Here is a 12,081-nt window from a genome sequence, read left to right as displayed (position 1 = left end):
AGGACGTGGTGGGGCGGGGCCCCCTGCGACATCTAAATGGGGAGACTTCGTCCTCTTGACTTGTGAAGAAACAGGCCTTCGCTCGCCCTTTATCTCGGTCCACAGAAGAGCGACTGTTGTTGCCGTTGTTGTGGTCCACGTCAACCAACTGTTTTCTTGTTTGCCGCTTCACAAACTTTTATATCCCGCCTCCATCATCAGGTGCGGTCGTCACGTTTTCAACCCATTGTGCCCCGACCGTCGCGGCCCGTCGGGTGTGTCACTGTTTTGATGTAGACCGGGCGTCGTACGGGGCGTTGTCGTAATGCTGAGGCGGACGCCAACAGTTCCAGCCAGGCCTGAAAAGTGCGTGAATAGTGGAAAAAGTTTTCAGTCAAAATGATTCCTTGTAAAGTGCCGACAATGCAGCCGTTAGGGGGCGCCACTGAACAAGAACTGCACAAGCAGGTTTGAGAAGTCAGAGGAGGCCTGAGGAGTCAAATAAGACCAGCAACATTTTTTTTTTATCCAATTCATTAATTGATCATTGAATGAATTGAATACAATTAAAATACAACAAATTGGTTGGATTGTTTTTCATCCACTGAAAAGGTGCCGTGTTTGGCTTTTTTCTCTGTCCTTGATGATGTCAGCATCAGTGCCCCCGTCAGTTGGCCTCTCGCCTCTGGCCGCACGTCACGGAACGAAGCGCGTCATCCACCCGGCCGCCACGCACACGCCGCATGTTCTCACCTGGTTTCCACGACAACCAGACCACATCAGTTTCCGTCTATGCACAAGAGCTTTGCAGAGAGGCCCCCGTAGAGGGATAAACAGCAATGCTTTTGGGGGTCTTCTCCTGGTGGACTCTTTGCTTTTAGAAGAAACACATTCTGCCCGCGGGCCTCAAACATGACAAGAGCTCATGTAGGGGTGTTACGGAACCGTTGCCCCCCCCCCCCCCCACACACACACACACATACACACACACCCTAAGTAGCCCAAAGACCTTCTGGCTTTTGACTGGGCTCCAGTCCAAACACGAGCCACTTTGTCCCTGGTGCTCTGCTTTTGGCAGCACGCCTTTGATTTCAGCCCCGGACTCCATTGTGACATTGGCTTACCCCCCCCTCAGTCATTTTTTTGACATTTTTGTTTTGCAGTTCTTGCCGGGTGCCCCTTTTTTTTATCGGCCGAGTGTTGACTGTTAGCATGATGATGTATGGCGAGCAGCTGACGTCCAGCTGCTCCCCAACCGTCAGTTTGGAGGGCGTCGCTCAGCTCGGCCGCCCACTTTACCAGAGCGATCTGGGAACATGCGTTCCACCTGTCTCGGTTCCGGTTAAACCATTATAGTCAAGACCACTAACGAGGCCTTAATGCGGCAATCGTCTTACTCGTACAATTTGGTGGACCTAACCGGCCAACTAATTAACAAGCAATTGAAGTACGTACACATCTTCATGTTTAAACATTTCTTGCGGTGCCCCCCAGGGGTCAGTATTGGGCTCCAAATTGTTCAATCTTTACCTCAATGACCTATGTAATGTTTCAAAGTTATTAAACATTTTATTTTTGGCTGACGATACAAATAAATTGCTAAGGGGGAAATCTAGAAGAAGTTTTAAATTTAATGAATATGGAAATGAAAAAAAGTGAAAACATGGTTTGAGTCTAAAAATTCACACTTAATTTAAGTAAAACCAAACTTTTTGGGTAAATGTCGCAAACTAACTGACGCTCAAATACAAATAAATGAATACAAATGGATAATTGAAAGAATCCAAAAAATCAAATTTCTTGATGTAATCATAGATGAATATATCAAATGGAATGATCATATTAAATACTACACGTGAAAGTAAAAGTAAAAACTTTGCTATAGGTAACTAAAAATGTTCAGTTTCAAATTGGATAGGGGGTGGGATTAAATAAATCCTACTTCTTCCCACTCCTTTTCAGACATGTAAACTTATGTGCTGTATATTGTATTTTGCCCCTATTGACCCCCCTCCGCTCCAGTCCTCCATCCTCAAGACTCTCCGTCTGCCTGCTGAAAGAACCCCGGCCGAGTATTTGTTTTGTGCCGCCGGCCGCCACGTGATCCATCCACGAGATTAGGCCATTAGTTAATCACACTCACATTAAATCCGATGGCAGGCCCGCCCCAATCAATCAGCTCTTTTTTTTACCACTTGCTATTCTTCACAAATTGCCAACATCTGCTCAGCGTCTGGCCGACGTTTCGAGCAAATGAGTAAAGGGACTCAAGCATCTCATCGGCGTAGTTAAAAGCTTCGGCGCCTGCCCGGCAGCTCGCCAGTCACTCAGACTTACTTCAAAATGGAAGAAAGGCTGCATGGGCATTCCCAAATTGCACTATGTTTGTTGACCAGCAGGGCGGCGTCAAATGCCCAGAAAGGCTTTCTGGCTTTGGCGTCGATGGTTCAAATGGTGCCGTGATGCAGGCGGGTCAGCGTGACCAGGCAAAAAAACAAGATCAAAAGGGGAAGCAGGCCACCAGCTAATGATTGACGGTCTTCACAAAAAACTGTTACACATTACTCTCCTCAAAATATTTGAGCCCCACTGATCAGTAGTCTTCCCAAAAGGCTGACGAGGTATTCGCGGAACGCATGGCTCAAACATTAACGCCGTTGAACTCGGTAGTTGCCGCCGTGACTCTGAATTTGCACGTTCAAGGGTCGCGGAGGGAGAGCCCCTTCGACCCCTCCCTCCCCTCCCCCTCCCACCACGGCGTGTCAATAACATGGCCATCACGAGAAGCAGACACCTTTATTTGATTGAGGGCCAGCAGCTGTGGGCCGAGGGAGCGACGCCCCAATTCCTGACTGACTGATTGACAGCCTGACGAATAAAAAGTGAAAGTAGGTTGCCGCGCTTGTGTGGAAAAATAACCCAAAGCCCCCCCACTACCAGTTTGATTTTGATAAAAAAGTAGTGCTTGTGCCGCCTGGGTCTTGGCAGCATGACATCCTTTTTATCCACCTGGTACTTGAGCCATCTTGTACTTAGCTTTATGAACTCTGCCACTTCACAAAATCAGCGATGCAAGACAACCGTGGCAGGAAAATAAATAAATTAAATAAATGTCTGCCTCCACAGATATTTCGCAAGACTTCAAGGATGCTCGTGCACTGCCGGCTTGTTAATGTCTCAACTGAATAATCATCTCACTTAGCCACTGTCTCACTTACCAGATAGTTTTTTTTTCGGTGGGTACGACTTTGGAACTAATCGCAAGGTAGGCCGAGAAGAAGACGCCTTGGAGAGAAAAAAAATACAAAGTACATTGACTACAAAAAACAAGAAGCCAACATAGAGGGAGACAAAAAAGCAGGACGAAGATGATGTCGCTGTATTTTTTTTTTTGATAACTACCTAAAAGTGCTTGCGTACAAAAAGCTATCTTGCATCTCCACGTGGGTTCAAAAAGGAAGCCGCTGAATTTTGTCTGAAAGACGTCCTTGGGCAAAAATGCGACAAGCATCATTCTGAGAAGAGCACCTCGAATGTCTGCCACATTTTTTTCCCTTCTCATACATTCACCAAAACGCTCATCATGTAGCTTTGCGACTTATTTTCTTTTGCTTATTGAAAAATGTCAAAAATGTCTCATCTTTCCTGTAAATTCTTCTCACGATGAACCTTCTTTGTTCAGCACAGAGTGTAACACCTCTGGAGCCAAAGTGAGTCAAAAGGATGCTTGGCTGAGCAGAAGTGAGAAACGGTGAGAAGAAAGCGGGGGTGGGGGGGCACTTGAAAAGGCCACCTGAGAAAGCTGGGAACTTATCTGCATCATTTCCTTTCAACGTGAGTCAAAAACAAAACTTTGAGCATCGCCGCATCTCTCACATCTCCTCAGCTACTTTCACCAGCGCGACACCGCTTGACGGCACCGTTCGACTCTGTCCGCATTTGTCACTTCCACTACCCTCCTGTAGAGGGAGCCGTGAACCCCGAAAGTTATTTCCACGATGAAGCGCCGGATGCGTCGATTGATTCCTGGAAAGCTCTTTTTCCACGTGTCGCGTGGTGAAGACCCACCAATCTCTATGAAAAAAAAAAAAGCTTGGGAAGACGAGGCCAGCGGCTCACCTGCGCGCGGCAGCAGTTTGTGAAGCTTGCATCGTGCGAGCAGCTGTCTCGTGTTGGTCGATAAGAAGCACGTGCAGGCCTTCCTGTATGGAAACCAACACCACATACCAGACATGACACGAGCGCAGAGTTTCATCGGAGATGTGCTGATGAGGATGCACTCACATTTAAAATGGTCGGCTGCTATTTTTACAATCGCCCCCCCCCACCCCACCCACCGAACGCCCTCGGTGACCTCGCGGGCTAGCTGTTGGCTTGACATTTCAAACGTTTGTGAATGAACGTCTTGACGCTTCCCTAAGGCACTTCCTGCTGAGAGCATTTTCTCTTCTACGAAAAGCCTGCAATCAATCTTAGCAGGAAACTTAGTCCTAAAGTGTCGACAGCGCCAAAAACGGCTCAATGTCCCTTTAAGAAGCGTAGCGCGACAGTTGGCTACGACCACACCGCAAAACCCGCAGCGGCACGGGGCCAATTCAGGGTGCCGGGGAGTTGTTTCCAAGAAAAGGGGAAGTAGCGACTATTAAAAGAAAGTGAGAAGAAAGAAAAGGAAAAAGGAAAAGAAATCCGGCAAGAGTGAAAACGGCCCCAAACCTGAAAAACAGCGCGAGTTTCATTTCGCAAAATTGTGTGTCATGGGGACTCTACCGTGATTATGTCACCGCTCACGCACACGTTCACCGAGATGACGACCAGCTTTTTGATGTTTACAAACGGCGACGCTGCACTCATGACATCCTTGGGTTGCTAAAATGAGCTCGCTGGCGCCGGCGTTTACACGCGCTCAGTTTGGACGCTTCATTAGGCACACCAGTGACATCGCCTGCACAAACAAAACTGCGACGAGATTACATATCAAGTCAACCAACTCAAAACGATGACCCGATGATTAAAATTGTCAATTCGTAATTGATTAATCTAAAAATTGTGAAAACTTCCATCAAGAGGGAGCAATGAGTCAACTCGTGCAACTCCGCCGATTTGGATAAAAGTAAAGATATGACGTGCTTCTTTGTAAAAGGTCTCAATGAGATGGAAAGTGACAGCTGAGGGGGGCGGCGTGTCGGAGGCGGAGCCCCGTCCGAGCCGGCTTCTTCGCACAAGGAGCCAGTCAAGTAGTCCCAGCTGCCACCAAAGCCCCGCCCTGGCGGGACGGCTGAAAGGTGGCCCCTCCTTCCAGCTGAGGGTTGTAAATCCAAGACGTTAAAGTGCAGCAAAGGCGGCCGCTGCCTCGGACAGGTGCAGAGCCCGAAGGAGCCTTTTCATTGCGACAAAACCAAACAACGGCGCTCCTTCAACAAGAACTTGCTGAGAGTGGATCAAGGCTCAAAATAGTTTTGCAGAGCTATTATTTATTTATTTGTATTCTTTATTGCAGGCCAATCCAGGGGAAGAAGCTCCGGCCCCGGTCAGCTGATGACATCATCCAGCGGCTCTCCTGATGCTGTTATATAACAAGCGTGCCGTGAGGCATCACTTACCATCAACCCGATGACGCGGTGTCACGTTTCACGATTTGTCAGCGGCGGCACAAACGCGGCCACGGCTCAAGAATAAAATCAGACGAACGATACCGCACACTCATCTTGCCGACGTCGTCCTCTCACAATGAATATAAGAGATGACTCGAGAGGCTGCGTCATCCATTCCGGCCAGGAAAATCACACACAACCAACATCTGGAAGACACTGAAATATTCCCAGAAAAACACAATGCAGCGCCAAAAAAAGCAGAGGAAATGGGTTTGTTCTGACACTTTTTGGGGCTTAGTCAGCAAATGTCCAGGAAAAAGTTATATCGTAATACTGTCGGAATATACTCCATTGATACGATTTGACATTTTGTTCGTTTGAAATAACCATTTTAGTCTAGTTTTGGCTATTTTCAGGGCTCTTTTGATGACCAAGAGATTTTGTCTGATTGCCACCAAATTTGAGCAACTTATGCTAAACCAACGGTATACCCTAAATTGCAAAAAAAAAAAAATGTTTGTAATTTTGCTGACATTTTAGGACTTTCCACCCCAAATAAGATTGTGCCCAAAAAGTCAATACAGCATTGACAGTCCAGTACCACCAAACTCCATCAAGTGCTGGTAACACAAGAACATGTAAACAACACAATAAAAGCATAACTTTCTTGCTGGGTTCCATAACAAATAATGCAAGTAGCATAGAAATACGTCACCAAAACACAATTCCCTGAGACGTCACAATATAAAGTGCACAATTAATGTAAAGCTTTAGCTTTCCGTTCATCGCCTTGTCTCAACAAACACACAAAAACCATGGCAAATAGCATCTTAGCTTTTTGGTTGTTTAGTGTACAGAAAACTATCACCTGACTTGGAAAGCAGTGCGGACTCGAAAGGTGCTAGCTACCTTTTTATATATATTTTCCCCCTTTTAATTAATAACATTACACGCATAGTGGGATAAAACAAAAAGAAATGGAAGATGTGATTTGTTTGAGGCGACTATGGAGCTCGCATGAACTCTGCCTAGCAACCAGTGACGATTGAGGTGCTGAGCTGGCTTTATGCATCTTTAAGTTTAGCGCTTTCACCGTAACAAAGCGCTTTACATTATTGTTAGACATCTTTTTTTTTTATTTTGTGCTTTGTGAACTTTTGCTATTGTACTTACAGTGCAGTTCTGCTTATTCTATGAGCAATTATGTCAAAGTCAATAATCAAAATAGTTTTTTTATACTGTAATGTTTTTGTTGTGAACGTTGATGCCTGGTAAGAAAAGAGGCTGAAAATGAGAGAACATTATTCTTTTTATATTTCAAAAAGGGGGTCTAGGAACAGAATGCAAAAAACAAACACAGGGTCTGAAAATCCAGACAATTGAGATCCAAAAATACATTTTCTTAGGAAATATTAAATATGTACAAAAACATAAAAATTCATCTTTTAATTCGGGCCCCTGCTGTGGAACTGCGGGGCACCATTTTTCCTTCTATTTTCTTAATAAAAATAAACTTTAAATATCTGAACCCAGTCATAACTTGAATTGAGGCAGTATCAACAGATTCCAACCATCTTTTTTTCCCTCGGCAATTGCATGCAAACGACTGCTCAGGACAGTCGGCATCCAAAAACACAAACGGACGAACGAACAAAGAGACGGGTGGGCGAGCGCCGATTAAGCGTGCTGGTGGCGCAGAGCGGCGAGTTTGTGTGCGAGGAGCTGCCCCCGGCGCCTCAGCCGCTCCTTGAGCGACAGCAGGCGGCACTCGTCGGCGTGCATGGTGCGCACGCACTCGGTCGCTTTCTTGAGGATCACCACCTTGGATGCCTTGTTGTTTTTGGCCAGGTCAGGGATCTGGTCACGGAGCGCCAAGAAACTCAGCTTGAGCTCGTTGCGGCGGAGGCGCTCCAGCACGTTGTGACTTCGACGCTTGTCCCGGTCCTCCGAGTCGGACGGGCTGCGGCGTTTGCGGTTGGTGCCGATCTGCTTGGGCGTGCCGCTCTGGCTCACACCTCTGCACTCTGGGGGGCAAAGGAAGGGCAAACATGGGTTGATTTTCATGGATGCCGGGAAGAAAAAAGAGAAAGCGAAACATGAAAAATGGGTACAAAAGGTATCCAAGTGGTCTTACCTCCACCGTCTTCCATCTTGAGCCGCTTGCCCGGGTGGGCGGCGTAGTTGTGCTGCTGGGTGGAGACGTGGCAGCGTTTGAGCACCAGGGGGATGGCGGTGCCGATGCATGACAAGTCGCAACGCTTCACCGCCTGCCGCTTTTCCACCGTCACCACGTCGATCTCCTCCTCATCCTCCGCCTCTTTGCCGTTGTCCACTTCCTCCTCCTCCTCCTCCTCATCATCCTCTGCAACATAAACAAAACAAACATTACACATGACAGTCAAAGCACTCTTGACCAACTGCCCTGACAAATTTCAAATGGCTAGATTAGTCATTAAAAATACTGTACATGCAAAAATTGAATTCAAACATTTTTTAAATCATATAAAATAAAATTTTATACTTAAAGAAAATTGAAAATTATCTCTAGCTCGTGAACGCAGCGAGGGAAATATTCTTAATGCCAATACTATTGAGAAGAAAGTCGAGCTGGTGTGCCCTCGTGCTACTTTGGAGACATGCAGGAATATTCGGGGCGGGGTTGCAGCACTGGTGAGATCCAATAGCATCACCCTTTTAGTTCCCGGAACAACAAGTGCATCCCAGGAACGCCCGCAACATTAATAAAAAAAAATATTTTTGGAACTTGGGGTGGGAAAGTGCATCCCCCCCCAACTGGAGACAAACGGTGGTTACTAAATCCATGATGCAACTTAGGGAACTGCATCAAGTAAAAAAGTGAATTTAAACAAAACTTAACATTTTCAAAAAGACTAAATTAGGACAGCAACTAACAACTACTTTAAAAATGGATTAAAATGATGTTTTTTTCTTAATTCAATAAACAGGTCTGCTGACTGTGCAGAAAACTCAGTTTCAGGGAGCAGAAAATCGGCAAAAATATTGACCAGTTTTCCAAAGTAAAAACTAATGTTTGCAATTTGTCTTATTTAAATTCAGTGCAAATCAGTCTGCTTTCATTAAGGAAAACGGACAACAGATGCACTGCATAGACAATTGATATTCTCAAAGTAGATTTCAATCAATGTACTAATTGATTAACGGATCAACTCCTGCACCTTTACTGAAAACATGCCGGTCAAAAGTGAATTTATCGTATAACGGCATCAACGTGATGATCAGTAAGACTAAAATGAGTGACAGCAGAACTGGGCCCACGCCCCTCAGTGAGTAAAAAGGTCACCGTGAGAATGAAAATGCCAACGATGTCCTACCTGATTCGCTGCTACTGCTGCTGCTGCCACTGTAGGGAGGCGTGTCAAGCCCCAGGTCCTGAGCGGGAGGCTCGCTCTGCTTGGGGGTCTCGGCCACCGGGTAGGGGAAGACCACCGAGGGGTCGATGCACTCTGACGCCGCCGTGTTGAGGTCCTGCAGGTAGCTCCTCCAGGCGGCCACCTCGGCGGACCCCGTCGTGGACGCATCGGCGGCAGGGGCGGAGGTCGTGAGGCTGGGATTGGCCGCGGCGGCGGCTGCTGCTGCCGCTGCGAAGGCGGAGACGTCCATCCGGGCTGCATGGAGCGTGGCAAGCTGCTCGGACACCACCTTCTTGAGCTTCGCCGCGGCCGAGAAGCCGCTCCACATGCAGTCCTGGATGATGATTGACTGCAGGAAGGTCTCTGAGTAGTCAGCGGAGTCGCAAATGATGCTCTGGTTGACGGCGTCGTCGCCCAGGAACTCGCTGACCATCTCCAGCTGGTCGGCGTTCGACGGGTAGGTCAAGCCAGAAAGCGAGGGTCGCCGACTGGGCGACAGCGGCGGCGTGGGAAGAAGTTCGAACTTCTTCCAGATGTCCTCGCTGGGCGCCGGGGGCTGCGGCTGCTGCGGGTAGAAGTCCTCCTCCGAGTGGTCATAGTAGAAGTAAGGCTGGAGGGAGTCGTAGTCGTAGTTCCGACTCAGCAGAGCAGAACTGAGCGGCATGATGGCGGGGCGCCGAGGGGATGCTGCAAGCTAGGCGGCCGACAACATGCATGGAGCTCAGTTCGAAATGAAAAAAAAAAAACCCAATCAAAACGCGAGCAGCAGGTGTCGACTTCAGGCTTGCAGCCTTACCTCTGTTGCTTTAAACAAGTCGGAAAAACAAAACGGGGTGAAAATTATTCCTCCAGCGTCCTCCGTGGGCATAAAATCGGCGTGGTCGGGTAAAGACGCATGAACGTCGACGGCGTTGCAGCGAACGAAGGAGCCGGTGGAAGCCTCCGAAGCTTCTGAGGGGATTGTGTCACTTCGAGAATCACATCAGAGTCCGCGCACTTAGGTTATACACGGCCGCGTCACTACCCAAGCCACCTCCTCCGCCTGCCCCCCTCCACCCCCGCAATAAAAATATACGTCGCTCAAACTCGGTAAATTGATGTCAAACTCACCCATACGCAACGCTCAACCTCAATTTCGACGTGAAAAAATATACTTCTTATGAGCTTTTCTGGGTACTATTTTACAGACTGCGTCAGGTACGAGCAGAACAAATGGGCGTGGCTATAGTAGAGCGGCGGCCCCATTGACTGGAGACACGCGAGTCATATTAATGTAGTGTGGAAAGTGATATCATTTGATTCATATTACAGCCACGCTCGCTAATATTAAACATGTTTTTTTTATTAATTCACCAATGTTGTTTTTGCACGGAAATAAGTGTGGCTTTTAATGCAAACATTCACCGGCGAACAGGTGCACACGCGAAAAATGCAGAAAAGAAAATGTTACCTGGGAAAAGACGTCCATGTCGTTCTCGCCTCCACGACAGGCGAATTGTTGCTCTTCAACCGCAGGAGGAATTTTTAATTCAGGCAAATCAGGCATGCAATGTGTCGCAGTTTTGGAAAGCGCGGAGTGGACGCCTCCAATGCATGATGGGAAGGAGATTTCACGGGCTCTGAGCACCCCCTGGTGCCGTTTACCTGATACTACAAGGACTGAATTCTTACTGCCCTCCATACCACAATTGAGTTCCTTCTATCCTTCCATCATGTTTCATGACTTCCCCATCCCTCTTTTTATCACATTTAATTCAAATTCCTTAATTTCCTCATTTCTTCCTTCCTTGTTTCGATATAACCATAGATATTTAGCAATGTATGCCTATATTCTCCTCTCATAATTCCCCGTTTCTATTTTCTTAAGGCATGAGCATTTTTAAAGTTACTCATAAACCACATCCAAAGGAGACTCTCGTCACCAACTGGCCGCCATGACTCAGCAGTCAGATCAATGGATGTTCTGCTGAGTTGCTCAGGGCCAGTCGACCAATCATGTTGAGCGAGACAGCTAATTGCCTGATTAATTATTGACGCCAGTCGAGAAGAAACGAGGCGTTTACCTTGAAGAGTTTACACTGAAACAATTGTACCTCCAGCGGCCGCTAGATGTCACTCTTTTATCACCTTTAACGCTAAACTTGACTGGATTGCTTTCATTCTGGCAACATTATGGCGCATGTTGATTTATGACTCATCATAACTGTAGCCGTTTTTTTTTTTTTTTAATCTAAGCATTCAGACATGCAAATGCATTTGACAGAGTAGCACAACAACAAATTAGAAATCCTGACACAACCAAAGGAAATCAAGTACTAAATATCAATTCAGAACTGGAGAAAATTGTTTCCATATTGACTATTTCAATTGTTATTTTAAAGTTAAAAAGTACAATTATAATACTCAGAAGTGAGCAGTCAGTTCATTTCGTTGTCCAAGTGTACCTAATATGATGTCCCATGTGTGTCGAGTGGACGCAAGCTGCTTTGAAAGCAAAGCGAGGGTGATTTGTGGAGTTCGTGACTGGTCTTAAACGCACAACCGTCCGTGCGTGTTGAATTCTCATCTTTCCACGCTGGTGCACAAACATCCGCCTTACTTGAAATTTCTAAAGAGCTGTGAAGGAGAGCCAACACTCGTAAATATATCAAACAAGGACGGCAGTGCCCCCAGGCTGCGATCATGGGCAAAAACACCCTCCCATACCCAAAAAAATAGAGGTTGAAGAACTTTTGTAAACACATACCTCACACACATGCAGCAAAAAAAGCCACGTTGCTACATGTCAGGTTAGAAAAACAAGGTAAAAGCCTGCAAATGAGGAAAAAGACGGAAAGCGAATTTAATAACTCTTCATGTGAGATTTTTTTTGTGAGCTTCAGCATAAAATACGCTCACTTGGGTGTTTTCATTGGGTAGTGTCCATCCGCTCGAAGGGCAGTAGTCAAGGATGTCGCCTGTTACACAATGAGGAACATTTGACACACATACGCTCGCTTTTGGGGTTAGTAAGCACTTATTTCGGTCGCATTTGTGTGCACATTGCAACTTTGCGTGCAGCCTTGAGCAGCCGGGATCAAAAGATGTATTGTTCTCGACGATAACTTGCATCAGGCGTG

The 12,081-nt window shown here is 46.7% G+C and overlaps 1 protein-coding gene and 1 long non-coding RNA gene across 4 annotated transcripts; both read right to left on the bottom strand.

The window, feature by feature from the left end:
* Positions 1–3,344: 3,344 nt before the first annotated feature.
* LOC148381023 (uncharacterized) lies at positions 3,345–5,624 on the bottom strand. The gene is made up of 2 exons (XR_015854682.1): positions 4,264–5,624; positions 3,345–4,181 (listed from the first exon to the last, which is right to left on the bottom strand). It is a non-coding gene; the product is annotated as an uncharacterized LOC148381023 (long non-coding RNA).
* Positions 5,625–6,861: 1,237 nt separating this feature from the next.
* Positions 6,862–10,942, bottom strand: LOC148381022 (transcriptional regulator Myc-2-like). Of its 3 annotated transcripts, XM_088363807.1 has the most exons (5): positions 10,413–10,942; positions 9,759–9,930; positions 8,924–9,656; positions 7,705–7,932; positions 6,862–7,594 (listed from the first exon to the last, which is right to left on the bottom strand). In XM_088363807.1, exons 2-5 carry the CDS (start codon positions 9,828–9,830, stop codon positions 7,248–7,250), a joined length of 1,380 nt encoding a protein of 459 aa, XP_088219933.1. In that variant the 5' UTR covers positions 9,831–9,930; positions 10,413–10,942; the 3' UTR covers positions 6,862–7,247. The 3 variants fall into 3 exon arrangements, with proteins under 3 accessions (XP_088219933.1, XP_088219932.1, XP_088219934.1); XM_088363806.1 differs by lacking the exon at positions 9,759–9,930; XM_088363808.1 differs by lacking the exon at positions 10,413–10,942 and having other exon boundaries at positions 8,924–9,682; positions 9,759–9,916.
* Between the last annotated feature and the right edge of the window lie 1,139 nt (positions 10,943–12,081).

Source organism: Syngnathus floridae, chromosome 20, assembly GCF_059516105.1.
Source record: "Syngnathus floridae isolate MCC-2025c chromosome 20, RoL_Sflo_1.0, whole genome shotgun sequence".
Lineage (NCBI taxonomy): Eukaryota > Metazoa > Chordata > Actinopteri > Syngnathiformes > Syngnathidae > Syngnathus > Syngnathus floridae.
Note: the sequence above shows the minus strand (reverse complement) of the source record. Positions and strands in the feature narration are given on the sequence as shown.